This window comes from Dasypus novemcinctus, chromosome 11 (assembly GCF_030445035.2).
Source record: "Dasypus novemcinctus isolate mDasNov1 chromosome 11, mDasNov1.1.hap2, whole genome shotgun sequence".
Classification (NCBI taxonomy): domain Eukaryota; kingdom Metazoa; phylum Chordata; class Mammalia; order Cingulata; family Dasypodidae; genus Dasypus; species Dasypus novemcinctus.
Genome location: NC_080683.1, coordinates 93,844,278 through 93,862,924, shown reverse-complemented (window position 1 = coordinate 93,862,924; position 18,647 = coordinate 93,844,278). Strand labels below are relative to the sequence as shown.

The 18,647-nt window shown below is 33.8% G+C and overlaps 1 protein-coding gene across 2 annotated transcripts in view; it reads right to left on the bottom strand.

Annotated features, from left to right (window-relative positions):
- Positions 1 to 5,502: 5,502 nt before the first annotated feature.
- KPNA5 (karyopherin subunit alpha 5) overlaps positions 5,503 to 18,647 on the bottom strand; it is a 61,840-nt gene continuing 48,695 nt past the window's right edge. For both annotated transcript variants that reach the window (XM_004471226.3, XM_058307321.1), the window contains 5 exons: positions 16,836 to 16,914; positions 14,672 to 14,797; positions 13,934 to 14,061; positions 10,832 to 11,010; positions 5,503 to 8,916 (listed from right to left, as the gene is read on the bottom strand). In XM_004471226.3, coding sequence (XP_004471283.1) covers positions 8,729 to 8,916; positions 10,832 to 11,010; positions 13,934 to 14,061; positions 14,672 to 14,797; positions 16,836 to 16,914 — 700 coding nt within the window. In that variant the 3' untranslated portion in view covers positions 5,503 to 8,728. The remainder of the gene's footprint in view (positions 8,917 to 10,831; positions 11,011 to 13,933; positions 14,062 to 14,671; positions 14,798 to 16,835; positions 16,915 to 18,647) is intronic.

The window sequence follows — 18,647 nt, the reverse complement described above, 5'->3', positions numbered from 1 at the left end:
AATGAAGATCTAAACAAATGGAAGGACATTCTGTGTTCATGGATTAGAAGACTATTTATTGTTAAGATGTCAGTCCCATCCAAACTGATACATAGATTCAAAGCAATAATTAAATTTCCAACAGCCTACTTTACAGAATCAGAAAAGGCAATTATCAAATTCATTTGGAGGGAAGGTGCTCCCAAATAGTCAAAAGCATTCTAAAAAAGAAGAGTGACATGGGAGGAATTTCACTGCCTGACCTTGAAACATATTACAAAGCTACAGTGGTCAAAACAGCATGGTACTGGCAAAAAAACAGACACATTGATCAGTGGAATTGAATTGAGAGTCTAGAAATAAACCCTCACCTCTATGGTCAACTGGTTTTTGACAAACCTACCAAGTCCATGTTAATGGGGCAGAACAACCTCTTCAACAAATGGTGGTGGAAGAACTGAATTATCTATAACCAAAAAAATGAAAGAGAACCCCTATCTCACTCACTCCCTATATAAGAATCAACTAAAAATGGATCAAAGATGTAAATATAAAAGCCAGGCTCATAAAACTACTAGAAGAAAACGTAGGGAAACATCTTAAAGACCTTGTGATAGGTGGTGGTTTCTGGGACCTTACACTCAAAGCACTAGGAACAAAAGAAAAATAGACAAATGGGACCTCCTTGAAATTAAACTTTTGCAACTCACGGGACTTTGTCAAAAGGTTGAAAAGGCAGCCGACTCAATGGGAGGAAATATTTGGAAATCACATGTCCAATACGGGTTTAAAATCCATGATATATAAAGAGATGTTACAGCTCAACAAAAACAAGACAAACGACCCAATTAAAAAATGGGCAAAAGACTTGAATAGACATTTGTCCAAACAAGAAATACAAATGGCAAAGAAACACATGAAAAAATGTTCAATTAATGATTAGGGAGGAAAGCGGATTTGGCTCAATGGATAGAGCATCCATCTACCACATGGGAGGTCCAGGGTTCAAACCCAGGGCCTCCTGATCCATGTGATGAGCTGGCCCACTCACAGTGCTGATGTGTGCAAGGAGTGCCCTGCCATGCAGGGGTGTCCCCCGCATGGGGGAGCCCCACACGCAAGGAGTGTACCCTGTAAGGAGAACCACCCAGCATGAAAAAAGTGAGCCTGCCCAGGAGTGGTGCCACACACACGGAGAGCTGACGCAAGATGATGCAACAAAAAGAGATACAGATTCCCAGTGCTACTGACAAGAATGCAAGTGAACACAGAAGAACAAACAGCAAATGGACACAGAGAGCAGACAACTGGGGTGGGGGGGGGAGATGGAAGGGGAGATAAATAAATAAATACATACATACATACATACATACATACATAAACCTAAAAAAAAGAATACTGTAAAAATGATTAGGGAACTGCAAGTCAAAACTACAATGAAATATCATTTCACACTTACTAGAATTGCAACTATTAAAAAGACAGAACTGTAAGTGTTGAAGAGGATATGGAAAGATCGGAACACTTATTCACTGTTGGTGGGAATGCAGAATGGTACAGCCACTGTGGAGGACTGTTTGGCAGTTCCTAAGGAAGCTGAATATAGATTTGCCATGTGACCCTGCAATCCCACTACTGGGTAGATACCCAGAAGAACTTAGTGACACAAATAGACATCTGCACACCTATGTTCATAGTGGCATTATTCACAATCACCAAAAGTTGGAAGCAACTCAGGTGTCCATCAACTGATCACACGACGGAATATCATGTACGAAATGAAGTTGTAAAGAATATGACACCATGGATGAACTCAGGATATTATGTTGAGTGAAGCATGCCAGGCAAAAGGACAAATACTTTATGATTGCATTACTACGAGCTAAATATATTATGTAACATAATGTATGGTTCCATTTATATAAAATGTAAACATAAATCAATTTATAAGATGAAATTTGATTAGTTGTTATGTATGGCTACAGAAGACATGCTAAGAGGTGTGGAGTTTTCTTTTTTGGAGTAATGAAATAATTCTATAATTTTTGTGATGATGAATGTACAACATTGTGGTTATACTAAAAGCCATTAATTATACACTTTAGATAGATCGTATGGTATGTAAATGTATCTCAACCCTGCTTAAAAAATAATTGTGCAAGAACAGCCAGAAGTAGTAGCAATGTACAGCAGAGGAAATAAAGTTTGAGAGGTGAAGAATTTTCTTGTCTGTTTTTTGTTAATTATTATCAATATAATGAAAATGCTCTAATAATGATTGAAATGATAAAGGCACAACTAAATGATTATCAAATACCATTGACTGTACAGTTTGAATTGTATGCTTTATTAATATGTATCAATAACATTTGTTTAAAAAAGGGAAGCGGACTTGGCCCAGTGGTTAGGGCGTCTGTCTACCACATGGGAGGTCTGCGGTTCAAACCCCGGGCCTCCTTGACTCGTGTGGAGCTGGCCCGTGCACAGTGCTGATGCATGCAAGGAGTGCCGTGCCTCACAGGGGTGTCCCCCGCATAGGGAGCCCCACACGCAAGGAGCGCGCCCCATAAGGAGAGCCGCCCAGCGCGAAAGAAAGTGCAGCCTGCCCAAGAATGGTGTCGCACACACGGAGAGCTGACACACAAGATGATGCAATAAAAGGAAACAGATTCCCGTGCCACTGACAACAGAAGCAGACGAAGAAGACACAGCAAATAGACACAGACAACAGACAACTGGGGCAGGGGGTGGGGGGGAAGGGGAGAGAAATAAATAAATAAATCTTTGAAAAAAATTTTTGTTTAAAAAAATCAAATGTGATTGTTTTGGATGCAGGTGTAAAATTTAAGCCCCAAAGGAACCACAAAGAAAATATCTATGTCTATATCTATATCTGTATCTACATGTATATTTATATATCTAAATCTATATCTATATTTATCTACACAGAAGAAAATGAAAAGGGACTCAAAATGTTACACTGTAAAAAATCAAATAAATATGCAAGTAGACCTTAATGGAAGAATAGAGGGACAAAAATGATGTAAGACTTACAAAGACAAAATAGCAAAATGTCAGAAGAAAGTCCTGTATTATCAGTAGTTACTTTAAATATAAGTGGGTTAAACTCTTCAGTCAAGACAGAGATTGTCAGAGTGGATAAAAAAGCATGACCCAACTATAGGTTGTTTACAAGAGATTCACCCTAAATTCAAAGACATAAATAATGTTGAAAGTGAAAGGATAGAAATATTCCATGCAAATAGTAATCAAAAAAGAAATGGTATAGCTATGCTAGTATCAGATTAAAATAGATGTTGTCAAAACCTGTTATGAGGGACAAAGAAGGTCTTATATACTGATAAAGGAGTAATTCAAAAAGAAGGCATACCTATAAATATATGTACACCTAATAGCAGGGCCCCAAAATATGAAGCAAATATTGACAGATTTGAAGAAATACACAGGTCTACTTTAATAATAGGAGACGTCAATATACAACTCTCAATAATGGATAGAACATCTACACAGAAAATCAATAAGGAAATTTAAGACTGAGTGAAACTATAAACCAACTAGACCTAAAGTCATATACAGTACATTTCTCCCAAAAGCAGTGGGATACACTTTCTTCTCAAGCACACATGGATCATTTTCTAAGACAAACAATATGCTAGATTAAAAACAAGTCTTAATAAATTTACAAAGATTGAAATCATATAATGATCTTCTCCAACCACAGTGGAATGATGCTAGAAAGCAATGACAGAGGGAGAACTGTAAATTTCACAAAAACATAGGACTTAAACAACACAATCTTAACCCATGAGCCAAAGAAGAAACCAAAAGGGAAATTAGGAAATATCTTGTGGTGAATGAAAACAAACACAACATACTAAAAGTTGTTGGATTCAGCAAAGGGAGGGATGAGGGTAAAATTTATAGCTTTAAATGCTTACATTAAAAAAGAAGATCTCAGAGACAACCTCACAACTGGAGGAACTAGAAGAGGAGCAAACTAAACTCAAAGTGAGTAGAAGGAAGAATATAACAAAGATTAGAGCAGAGATAAATGAAATAGAAAAATTTTAAAGGGGGAGAGGGAGAATCAATGAAACCAATAGTGGTTCTTAGAAAGGATTGACAAAACTGATAAACCTTTTGCTAGACTGACAAAGAAGAAGACAGGGTACAAAAAACTAAAATTGGAAATGAAAGAGTGGACAATACTACTGACTCCACAGAAATAAAAAGGATTATAACAGTGTGGTGGTTTGGAGCTGTATGTACCCCAGAAAAACATGTTTTTAAACTTAAACCATTCTTGTGGCTATAAACCCATTATCAGTAGGATCTTTTGATGAGGCTGTTTCAGTTAAGAAGTCACCCAAGATAGGTCTTAATCCTATTACTGGAGTCCTTTATAAGCAGAATGAAACTCAGACAGATAGACAGAGTGATAGAGGGAACAGTCAAAGATGAACATCAAAAGGAAGGAAGAGGCTGCCATGTGCACTGCCACGTGAGAGAGGAGCCGGACCAAGGATTCCCAGCAGCCAGTCCCAGAACATGACTGTCTTTGGGGAGAAAGCATTGCTTAGACAATACCTTGATTTGAACTTTTTCCTAACCTCAAAACCATCAACCATTACATTCTCATACCTACAACTGACTCAAGAAAACATAAAAGATCTCAACAGGCCAATAGTAAGTAAGGAAATCAAATCAGTAATCAAAAAATTTCCCAACAAAGAAAAGCCCAGAACCAAATGGCTTCATAGGTGAATTCTAGCAAATCGTCCAAAATGAATTAACACAATCCTCGAACTCCTCACAAAAAAATTCAAGAGGAGGGAACATGATGAATGCGTAACTCACTATGAGGCCAACAATATCCTAATAACAAAGCCTGATACAGATACCACAAGAAAAGAAAATTACAGACGAAAAACCCTTATGAATATAAATTCCTCAAAAAAATCCTAGCAAACTGAATCCAAATGCACATTAGAAGAATTATTTGCCATTATCAAGTGGGATTTATCCAGGAATGAATGGATGGTTCAATGTTTTAAAAAATCAATTAGTATTATACAGCACATTAACAGAAAAAAGGAAAAAAAAAAACAAAAACGTGATCATCTTAATTGATGCAGAAAAGGCATTTTTAAAAATCCAGCACACATTCTTGATTACAACTCAGAAAACTAGTAAGAGAAGGAAACTTCCTCTACACAATAAAGGGCATATATAAAAAAACCCCGCACAGCTAAATCATACTCAATGGTATGATATTTTCTTCAATTTCGATTTATTAGGTTTAAAAACTCTACTCCTTAAATAAAGCACTGCATTGCATTAAGATAATAGGAAAGAGAAAAATCATCTCAATAAAACATGTGAAGGCCCACTAACTGCTACTAATCTTAGTTTTAAAAGTAGATGGAATTTTAGTCAAGGAGGGTGTCTGTTTTTTGCTCCCTGTTAGGAATATACAATCACAGAACAAATGAAATAGACACATTTATAACATTGCAATTGTAAAATATTTTACTATTTTTTATATAGTGTTTTAACATTTTATAATATTGCATATACTACTCAAATATTGATTTACCTAGTTAGGCAAGAATACCCTCTCCTCATCCCACACATCAGCCAGAAGTTAACGATGTACTCTATTTTCTTAGATGCCCTAACATATTAGCTATTAAAATGTCACGTTACATAGAACAGAAATGCCATGAAGTAATATAAATAAAGGTTAACAACAATTACTTTGATTTCACAGTTTCACAATTAAGCAGCCAGTAGACTGGAATTTAGGACAGCAACAAAATTTCACCAAGACTTTGAAATATAGTTTCTTTTTCCATAATGCTCCTTTTTTGAGACAGAAAAATATGAAGGCAAAGGCAATACTTCTTTCAGTCCTTTATATTACAAACCAATCTTTAACTGTAAAACAGATTTTACAGTTATCAAATGATATGTTATTCTGTGCCAGCAAATTTTATTACTTTTTTTTCTTATTCTGGTGCTACCAGTAGGTGGCACTAAAAATTAAGTTCTAGGAACAAACTTTGAAAATAAATTTTTTTGTAAAAAAAACAGGTCACTGAGGCAAGTACTTAATAAATATAAAACAAGCATAATTGCATAGATTAACTAGTGAAAATTCAGATCCTGACAAACGAAAGCACTGAATTAAATAAATGAAAAAGACTCAAGTATTTTCCTATTTTTTGCATTATTGTTGCATGTGCGCCCCTTTTCTTTCCTTCCTTCCTTCTTTTTTTGGCACAGTTTCTCTCAGATTTAAATATAATAAACATTAAAAAGGCAGGTTTAAAAAAAAGAAAATATTTTTAAAGGGGGTAGTGAAGATTAATGAAAATACATTTTGGGGCATTTTAAATGGTACCTGTGAAAAGAGTAATCATATTTAAAAAAAAATTTTTAGGAACGAAGTATTTGCTAGTTTTTATCCAATAAGCTCATCACCAGGCCAAGAGCTGGTCCCAACTACTAGATAGTGCCCTTGCATTCACATCTAATCAAATTAAGGACCCAAATAACAAATTCAAAAATTAAATATGACTTTGTATTTAAATGCTTAATGTAGTCATATTCTGTACTCAGAGATATAATGTTTGTTTTACCAGAAAAATGTAAAAAATCCTCTCCCCCAAGGTTATTCTCTGTGTGTATCCATATGCACAAACATATAAATCATTTTTCCTTCCATATGAACTATTTTGTTTGAAAGTTTTGACTTAAGAGATTTAGTACAGTAACTACAGGGTTCTCAAAATAAAAGCAGGCACTGCTGGTTAGCTGCTTATGAAAGTAAAGTTGATAATAAAGAGTAGAATACCCTGTTACCTGATACTTAGAACCACCTATACCACAAAAATGTGTTTATCTGATAAATTCACTATCAATTTGTATTCTTTAATTACCCTGTTCTTTTGAATGTACATAATGTAAAAGAGAAACTTTTCATCATACTAAACTTCATACCTCCACTATAATAAACAGGGCACAAATACAATTCTCTACTTGATATAAAAAAGGTTTGGCAGATGCAGTCAGCATATGGACACCATTTAAACCTGTATTTTACAGCTACAGGTTTTAAGTGTCTTGCCAAAAGCTTAGTTTCATGATATACAAAGTGATTATACTATTTAAAAGTACCCTACATACATTTTCCTCTTATAACATGCTTCTGATTTGTAACAGAAACATTATAAATGCTTTCATAAACAAAAATCTTTCTTTATGGAATAGATTGAGTCATATCAAAAACTGCTTTAGTTCCCATCTTAAAACATTTGTAAACTACATTTTCAAATAAGTATTCTAGGTATATAACTGGAAATATATATAGCTTACATATAACAATAAATTAAAAGCTTGAGTTCACAGTACATCTGCTTAGAAAATTCTACCAAGCACAATACTGTGAGAATAACACCCAGACACACGCATATATATGTATCTATAAATAAATATATGTAACTTTTTCTATTGAAACATGTTTGTTTTTTCAAGTTTCAATAGCTTGAAGAGGGTTTTGCTGTTAATACATGAAACACAAACATAATGACTAATCTGATGCAAATGTAATCCAAAACACTGATTCATAACAAGCAGTAGTATGATCTCAGTTTAAGTGGAAAAAACAAAATTCTCATATAATTTCAAACATATTAGAGAACGCTTAGCAATGTGCATTAATATCGTTTAGGATCCCAACATTAAATGCATTTAACAAAATTGAACACATAAGATGATTTCTTAAGAATAATTCCTGTCACTCAAGTACCTAAGTTCATTATTACACTGAAAAGTGAAACTTTTCAAGTATTATTCTGAAAAATCAGAGAAAGAATTACAGTATTATTTTTGCAATGTAGCACAACTTTAGATTCATGGTGGCATCACTGTTCATGATGCTCTTGAAAATAATGAATGAAAAAATAATAAAAAACTATTCCAAAAATGGTAGCATATTTGTTCAAAATACAAAATATACTGGTAGAATAGTATTTGTATGTTAAAACACAAATATTTAAATGTTTTGTAATCTTTTTAATGTGTTCAACATGAAGAACAATTTCTCTCTTCATGATCACCACATTTTAATATTTGATTATCAGCACAATATTTCCTCTTTGCTTTGTAAATTTCACAGGTTTTCTACTGTTTGCAAAGTATAGTCTACAGCACAGTGATTCAAAATGTAAAGTATTAAATATTTTCACATTCTAATTAGCTTTTATACTATTTCATACTTCTGAAGATTTTTGTTTTTGCTTCAAAATAGAGGTAGATTGTGTAGAAATTGGGTGTGTCAGACTTACTGCCAAAATGCAATTATCAATAGCTGTACTGCTAATGTGCAGTTTCCAAGAATGCTTGAAAAATTTCAGAACCATTACATAATACTTTACACCAAAGTTCTCCTTTTCAAGCTTGAGCTATTAAATAATTAAATAATGTATATAATTATTCACAAGTCATATACAAAAATCCAAAACAACAAAAAGAAACACACATACATATACACACACGGTTATAAAGAAAGATTGCATCTGAATGGAAACTTCTGTTTTCCTTTTTAAAAGTGCATCAATTGATCTTTTCTGTTCTATCTGAAAATACATCAAACATTCCTACTGAAACCGGCAACAAAGAGGAGATATCCGATGCTACCATTTTCAACCATTTTTCCTCTACCAAGTCAGAGTTGAAACCCTTCCATTGGTGCTTCTTGCTGCTGAAATACAAACTGTTGTTGGTTTTCATCCACCTGTGGTACAATGCTGGGGTCATCTTCTTCTACACCAAAGTAATGTTCAATCAGATCAAAAGCTTTTTGGTAAATTTCCTGATTTTCATGGCTTTGCAGAAATTCAATTTTATCCAGACCTATTATATAAAGCATATATTTAAGAACAAAATTGTTACTCAAGTTTCAAAACATATTTAAATCAAAATAATGAACCAAAAGCATACATTTACTTCACTAACAATGGGACTATTACTTTTATCTAATTTTTGCACATACTGATAAAGCCAACACCTATACCTTATAATTCAGAAATGACAGTATGGGACAGCATAGTATAGTAGACGGAGCACAGGCCTTGGAGTTTTTAAGAAATATTCTTTAATAAAGATTAATATCTTGTATTTATGTAATGTCTTAGCTAATGACATGGTATAATTTGGAATAAAGGCAAAAAGATATCTCAGGCTTGGCTTAAAAATCATAAATAAAAGCTTGAATTAACCATATGACATAAGGGAACTTAAAGATGGGGAAACAAAGTAAACATTTAACAGAAAAAAATTAAAATTAAATTATCAACTTAGATTCATTCCTTATTCTAAAATGAACTCCATATGAGTTAAGTGGTTTAAGAATATAATTAGAAAAAGCTAGCCAATAATAAAAACCAATTTTCATCAAATCTCTGTAGCAGCAATGACACTGTAAACTTTGGAAGACTAGAAGATTAGACTGAGTCATATATTAGATGACTGAGTTTATAATCAAGTATAGATCTAGGAGAAAAGCCATATCAATATAAATACTGTAGGGAAGTGGACTTGGCCCAGTGGTTGGGGCGTCTACCACATGGGAGGTCCGCGGTTCAGGCCAGAGGCCTCCTTGACCTGTGTGGAGCTGGCCCATGCGCAGTGCTAATGCGCACAGGGAGTGCCCTGCCACGCAGGGGTGTCCCCCGCGTGGGGGGCCCCGCATGCAGGGAGTGCGCCCCGTGGGGAGAGCTGCCCAGCGCAAAAGAGGGTGCAGCCTGCCCAGGAATGATGCCGCACACACGGAGAGCTGACACAGGAAGATGATGCAACAAAAAGAGACACGGATTCCCAAGCCGCTGACAACAGAAGCAGACAAAGAAGACGATGCAGCAAGTGGACACAGAGAGCAGACAACCGGGGGGGGGGGGGGGGGGGGAGGGAATGGGGAAATAAATAAATAAATCTTTTATATATATATATACTATAAAATAAAATTACTTCAAATGTTTACAAAAAAGATTCAAATACCGGACAAAGTATAAGAAATAAGCAATTCTGATGAAGAAATCCACTAACACATGGAAAATACACACCACCCTCAATATGGTATAAACCAAGAAATATACATAAAAGCACCTGTGAGGTACTATCTTACATGTGCTAAATTAACAAAAACAAAACAAAACAAAAACTAGTATGAACCTGTGGAGTAGATTCATACACTGCAAGTGGCATGGTCAAATTGCATAAGCCTTTTGGAAAGCAAAATGAAAAGATATCAAAAGCTTAAGAAAAATGTTTGAACCCAAAACTCAACAATCCCATTCCTGAAAATTTATTCTAAGAAATTAGATCAATTATATGCAGGAAGATGGTTACTTTGGCATATGTAAAACTATAAATGAATTGAAAACAAATGATCAACTACAGGGGCATGGCTACAACTGTAGTATAGTCACTCAATTTAATACTATATGGCAATTACAAATCATAAAAATATGTAGAAACACAAAATTTCTACAAAATATTAATAAGAAAAATAGAAGACAAAACTATATGCATACTACAATTAAATCAACGTAAAATATTTATGCATAAGGACAATGTAAAAAGAAAGATAAATAATGAAATTAAGTTGCTAGGGACATAGAATTAAGGGTAATTTATTTTAAAACATTTTTTAAAAAACATTATACTGCTTTTAAACAAAAAAAAAAAATTAAGGGACTAAGGGGCAAGATCCATGCAGCAGATAATTTAAGAATTGACTATAATTATAAATTTTAAACTGACTGCTTACCATATGCTTCTTCAATGAGGGCACAATATGAATTAATGCCTATTCCATTCTGCTTAGATTCTTGTTCTCCAAGACGTAAAATATTTTCAAGTCCATTTAAAGCCACTTGGACTATTTTCGAGTCCATAACAGTCAGAAGGTCACAAAGTGGTTTAATGCAGCCTAAGGCTACTAAATACCTTCAAAGTAATTAAAAAATGAAAAGTGAAAAAAATTAAAAAGACTTAAATATTGTTTATAACAATGACTTGAAAATATCTTCATAGTGAAATGTTATATAAACAATTAAGTATTCCTAATACATGCTCAAATATTACAAACATTTAAACTTTCACATACATGAGAAAAAAACTGAAAACCTTATTCTCTTAGCCACAAAATTTAACATAAGTAGCAATAAATGGTATTACAAATACTACAAAACATACACAGAAGCAAATCCATACTTGAGCCAGTTTTTGCATGGCAGGTGAACACTAAGAATACAGGATTCAAGATGTTTTTTTCAAAGGCATAGGGGTGGGTTGCTGTCATACAGGGGTAGACAGAAAAGGAGAGGGAGGGGAAAGAACGTTTAAGTCTAACTTTAGGAAGTTTCTCACAAAAACAACACAGCTCATGTTCCAAAAACCAATGTTTCCATGAGAAAACAAGCCATCTTGTGAATAACTTTCATATAGAATGGTCACAAAAATTATTCCATTCACTTCTCATGCTTTTATCCTTTTCTAGCAGTTATTAGCAGTTTTTCCATTCTCTATAAAGTAGCTGATTTGTTCACCTGGCAAAGAGTCTAAAGCCAGACTGTGTGGGTTCAAGTACCAATTCCACTCTTTATTAGCTATAGAACCCTGGGCAACTTCTCTGTATCTCAGTTCCCCATCTTAAAATGGGGCTAACAGAAGCAGATGTGGCTCAGGCGGCTGAGTTTCTGCCTACCACACAGGAGGTTCCAGATTCTGTTCCTGGTACCTTCTGAGAAGATGAGCAAGACAGCAAACTGACAAAACAAGATGATACAACAAGGAGACACAAAAAAGAAAGACAATGAGAGACACAACAAAGCAGGGACCTGAGGTGGCACAAGTGATTGAGTGCCTCTTTCCCACATGGGAGATCCCAGGTTCAGTTCCTGGTGCCTCCTAAAGAGAAGACGAGCACACAATGAATGGAAACGGAGAGCAGATTGCAAGCATAACAACAAGGGGAGGGAGGTAATAAATAAATGAAAAATAAATCCTTAAAAAAAATGGGGCTAATAAAAGTGTCAATCTCAGAAGACTGCTGTGAGAATGAAAGACACTAACAACTTCACAGATTGTAATGAAGATTAAACTTAAAAAATGTACATGACATAGATATCTGGTATATAGTAGGTATTCAATAAAAGTTAGTTTTGATTCCCCTTTGCTTTTGGAAAAAAAATATGCATACTTTTCCTGAAGTATCTGCCATATATTTTACAGTAAATGGTCAAAAATATTTGTTGACTGAATAACTATCTCACAGAGTTTGAGATTAAAGGAGATGAAACATCAAAGTGCCTGATGCACTGCTAGCGATCAGTAAATGAAATCACCAACCTCATACAATAACTGGCAATACTAGGTACTCTACAAGTATTAGTGGAATATATGCTGTACCAACTCTTATCACTAGGAGAACTTTTCCCATATATGTAGAGCTAATGAAATGGTAAAAATGGTTAGAAAAATAAGTTTAGATATTTTATTAATACTAAAAAATTTAAAGAACAATATATGGAATAGGTATAATCCTGGGAACACATTGAAAAATACAATTGTTTGCATGGAATAAAAAAACATTGGGCCTAAGTAGATAAAAGTTAACATTAGCATTGAACAAAATGTAAGTTAGAACGAAAGTAAGATCTTATTTTATTTTTGCTTGTATGCATAACACAAGTGGAAATTTTGCATAAAACAGAGATGGAAAGGAAAATAAAAAGCAAAGACAGGATACAAAGCCTAGGAAGTTAGGCTTTAATGCAGAGGTTCTTAACAAGGGGTCCGTGAGCTTAAATTCAAATTTGAAAAAAACATTGATCTTGTGGGGACATGTTGATGCAGGTGTGATATATTCATTAAATAATACAGTTAATAATGTAAACTTAGTAAGGGGTCTGTGATTTTCACCTGACTGGCAAAGGCATCCATGGAACAAAAAAGGTTAAGAACCCCTGCTTTAATATGATGTCGAGTGGAACTTGCTACACACGAAGAAAATAATAAAATTGCATGATAAAAAGAAAAAGTTAGGAATCAACACTGATAATAAATATGATTACAAATAATAATGGTAATAGCAGCTAACATTAGTTGAGAATTTAATATGTTCAGGCATTATGCTGCGTAATTTAGGTGCATAATTTCACTTAATTATCAAAATAATACCATCAAATAGTATCCATTATTGAACCCATTTTAAAAATGAAGAAACTGATTAGTGAGGTTAAATGACTCTCTCAAGGTCACACAACTTTTACTACAATGGGCAATTGAAACCAGACTGACTTCAAAGCTCAAGCAACTAATTTATGCCTTTAGTAAATAAACAAGAAAAGACCTCAACTATAAAGCTATCATAATTTTTTTTAAAAAAAGGTAAGTAGCATAGAGAAATAAAGGTAAGAAACTAACCACAGGGAAGGCTAAAATCTGACTAGAAATAGAACATCACTATATAAACAAATGTCTATTTTAAGATTATTTTAAATAAATATTCAAATTGATTATTACATTTCTATGTAATAAAGTTATATGTTTTGTGATAATGGTTTAAAAATATTTAATCACCACGACAGAGTATCCTGAAAATTAAAATACAGAATGTCCCTTTCAGATACTTAATCTTTGACTTTCCACACGTAGCTTCCCAAGGAAAATGACATTATACTTTAAAACAAAAAAGCCCATCGTGAATGAATAACACACAAAACTTGTCATTTCACATTAGAAATGCTTATCAAACTGACTAAGAAACAATGTTTTAGTTTTATTAATAAATAAGAAATATGCTTTATTTCAAAATTTGTCCCATTTATATTAAAAAAGAAAAAACATTAGAAGATCTGCATCATACCTTATTTGTTCTGGAGCGCCTCCTGATGTTGCATTTGTTATAGCCCAAGCTGCTTCTTTCCTGGTGCGAAACTCTGCTTTCTGAAGAATCTCAATCAAAATAGGAAAAATATTTGCATCTATAACAGCCTGAAGAAAGAAAAAATGATACAGCACAATCAATGCAAATACTATTTTATAAGTATTACCAAGTAGAAGGGTGTTGAAATTCAATGGTTTTAAAATATCAGGGTTTTTGGAAATACCTCTGGAAATATTTTATCTCTAATCTATCAAAAATAGTTCACGTATTTTTCTTTTTAAAAAGGAAATTAGCTTTTTAAAGTCTAGAGAAGATAATATAAATCTGAAAGACGATAAAGCTCAAGGCCTATGTTAATCAGTGTAGATAAATAATCACTGACTCAAGGAGCTTATGAGGACTCTAATAATTCATTAAAAGCTTTTAGAGGAAGATCATGCTTAACTTATGTAAAACTAATGAAAATTAATCCCTTTTTAAAGGTTTACCCATCATCATGTCTCAGGCACCCTGCTAGCCTTTTTCCATCTATAATTGCTTGCTATTCCTCACAATAATAATACAAGTGTTATTAAAGTAGGAAAGACCACGTTCTTTAAAATACTTTTCAAGAACCTTTTTTATTAATTCATCAAAACATATCATTTCTAAAATGCTGACTTTTTTCAGACTGGCGTAGACCCTCCTGTTCTATTATCAGATCTGAAAGGTGTTTACCTGAATCTGAGCTCTATTTCCTGCAGTGATATTAGAAACAGTCCAGCAGGCTTCTTTTCTAATTGACTCTTTTGGGCTACTTAATAGGTGTAAGAGACAGGGTAATGCAGAGCAATTCAAAATTACCTGTAAGAAAAGTTAGAAATGGGGGGTGGGGAAAGTTTTATAGAAAATAAACCACACAATCTACAAATGAATTACTGAAAAGCACAAAACCATTCTAAAGAATTAAATTAAGCAAAGAGTTCTTCTCAAAGTAAAACTTAGATACTTGCTACCCTACCTGTTGCTAAAACAATAAAGATATGAATTAACCCTGAGATGTGTCCTTGAAGTTTACAATTGTACCCAGAATTCAAATGATACAGCTACTTGAAAAGAGTTAATGACTTAAGTCAGGATCCAACCTCTAGTTTTGCCATATGAATTAAGGAAAATATATATATACACAAAACATTCTATAAGTATCTAGTTCTACAACTATTAAGTAACCTTAATGTGTAGAATATGTCTATTGGTTTCATTAAAATTTTTTTCTACTTTTCTTTTTTAAAGTAGTCTGCTTTATCCTCTTAAACTTTTTATTCCATGGTAAGATTATGTTCCTATTTTCAAAATACCACCAAATAATTTACATTAAATTAATTCAATTGGTGAGGAAATGTTTGCAGGAACAGAAATACAACTGAAAAATATAGTGTATATTTTGAAGGGCAATTTCATTTAAAAAGCTATTTTTGTTCTTGCCCTAATTGTTTTTTTTAATTACCTTTTTTTTAAAAGATGCATAGATCAAACAAAATGTTACATCAAAAAATATAAGAGGTTCCTATATATCCCACTCCTCACACCTCCCACTCCTTCCACATTGATAACTTCTTTCATTAGTGTGGTACATTCATTGCATTTGATGAGGACATTTTGGAGCATTGCTACACAGCATGAATTATAGTTTATGTTGTAGTTTACACTCGCTCCCAGTCCATTCAGTGAGTTATGGCAGGATATATAATTAGGACAACTCAAATCCTGAAAATGCCCTAATATCATACATCTTTTTCCATCTTCCTGCCTTCAGCAACTCCCATGGACACTGTCTCCACATCAATGACATAATTTCTTCCATTGCTAGAGTCACAATAACTGTGTAGTAGAATACCAGTAAGCCCACTCTAATCCATATTTTATTCCTCCATCCTGAGGACCCTGGGGTGGTGATAGCCACTTTAAGAGCTATTTAAATGAATATTCATCAATTTTAAAGATCAACTGTTTAACGACTAAGGTGAGTATCTAAATAGGACTTTAAAAGAGTAAACCTGAAAAAACATATGAAAGTTAGAATATAAGTATAAAGGTGGCAAACAAAGGAGAATCCGATGTGTTACAGAGTTTAAATTTTTGTCTTCAAGAAAGCGTTCAAGAAAATCTTCAATCTTGACATCGTATCTTCGGCATGTCATTGTCTTTCAAAACACAGACACACACACACACTTGCAGTTAACTACCAGTCCTGGAAATGTTTCTTTGTCATCCTTCTGTTTCTACTGACAACTCAATAACCCGGCCAGTCTAATACAAAAGGCCCGTCCATTTCCAACCGTACTTCTATCTACATATACTTATAGTTTCTATTCCAGTGATGTTCAAAGTTCAATGCCTCTTAAACATACCTCACAAATGTCTGCCTCTGTACCTTTCTTTGGTCACATAAATTGCTCTGGTCTACTTAAATTATTCTGTACTCTCAAGTCCTGGCTCTAGTTCTAATTCTTCTGTGGAATCTACATAGATGTCTTCATTCTACTGCTCTCTTTTAAAACTTTTATAATATTTTCTGAACAATCAGCTCAGAGCAAACATAATACCTTAGGTAATTTGTTTTGTCTTAATATACATATATTTCTCCCCAATTAGATTATGAATTTCTCAAGGGCAGAAACCACATCTTATACTTCTTTGCATCAATAAAGGTCTAGGACAGTGCTTATGGTATTTAAGTTTGATCATTTATTATCATGAATATTCCTGTACTGTCCTAGACACCCGTACAATTATAGTATTGTTAAAGTCTTGATTAATTGTAAATTATGTGGTACAAAACATGATAAACTTCTTAAAGTCCACTATTTTAACAATTTACCATACTGAAGTCTGAACTCACCTGTGTTTGAATATCATCACCAGTTACAATATTACCAACTGCTCTTAATGCAGGTGACACGACTTTATAATCATTGTGCCTAAAAATAAAAATATGAACTTATATATGAATTTAAATTTACAGAATTTAGAGAAATGTTACAAAAATAGTAACAAAAACTCCCATGTGCTTTTTACCCCAAGATTTCAAAGTTTCATCAATTGTCCCAGTAATAACTTAATAAGGAATCTAATCCAGTATCACGTGTTGCAACCAGTTGTCATGTCTCTCTAGTCTCTTTCAATACAGAACAGGTCCTCAGTCTTCCCTTGATTTTTATGACCTTGACATTTTTGAAGATCACAGACCATTATTTTGGGTTTGTCCAATGTTTCTTCATGATTAGATTAAGACCCAGGTTTTGTATTTTTGGCTAGAATATCACAAATGCTATTAATATATTCTTTTCATTAAATCTTATTAGGTGGCATATGGTGTCTACTTTGTCCCATTATAGGGGTGCTGAATTTTGGTCACTTAATATGGTATCTGCCACATTTTCCACTGAAATGTTACTGTATTTCCCTTTGTAATTAATATTTATGGGGAGGTACTTGGAGACTACGTAAAATCCCATTCCCTAACCTTTCATCACTAGCTCCCTGCATCTCTTGATGTTTATTGTCTGATTAGTAATTTCAAGTATGATAGCCAGTAACAATTTTCTGATACCATCATTCCCATTGCATACCTAATCTTTCTACACATTTATTTATTTTAGTGTGGATTCATAGGTTCCTATTTTATTCTAAAAGTTACAGTGCATTACTATAATTTACTTCAAAATTGAAACTGTCCCAAGTTTGGACAGTGACTATAGTCCTTTTAGTGGGCCTTTGGGTACTTTTGACATTTTGCCACTTTCGAGCACGCCTTACTTTCTGGGCTCATCTTATTTTTTCTCAATTTACCTTGGAGTCAGCTATTTCTCTAACAGCCCTGGTTTCTTTCAGTAGAATGGTGTTTAGAAATCAAGATTTAGGCATTTGATATGCTAGGTTTATTAAAACATGGATATCACACTGTTCCCAGGTCCTTTCAGAAGACATACATATATACATATGCATACACATTACATATATATTTATTTCTACATCTCTTTATATTGAAAATCTTGAGTTCACCCTGATACCTTCAATTCTAATATAGCATCACAGTATTATCTAGCTTCTCCTCCTTCTATATTCATATCTTCATTCTCCAATAATAAGAAACTGGCTCCCATAATCACAACCTTCCTATATCTGGCCAGCACGGTGCTGGCCATCCTCCTGACCCAGCAAGAGTGTTACTTATAGCTAGCTCTAATCCCCGCGCCAGGCTGCTTGTCTGGCCTGTTCTGGTGATTGCCATCCTCAGGGTTGGGTCCAATGGATTCCTCCATTGGACTTGCCTGTCCACCTTCCTCTGATGGTGTCTTCATGCTCATACCTTAACTCCTTCCCAGACCTCTCTCCTCTGAGCCACCTATTGCATTTGGCCCACCTAATGGCTTTCTGACAAAAGGAGAGAAGGAAGCCAATAAACATTTTTAAGAGAAAATAAAAAGGCTATAATATCTTTTTGTTCCATTATAGTGGTGCTGAACTTTGGTTCCACTGAAATATTACTGAATTTCCTTTGTAATTAATATTTTTAATTCTTTATTTAAAAAAGCCTTTCTTACTTCAAAGGTAGCAATAAAAAGTAAACCAGTAAAAAGAAATGTATAATACTTTAATACAGTGAAATAGTAAATGATCTTCACATGAACTGTTACACAAATCAATTAAT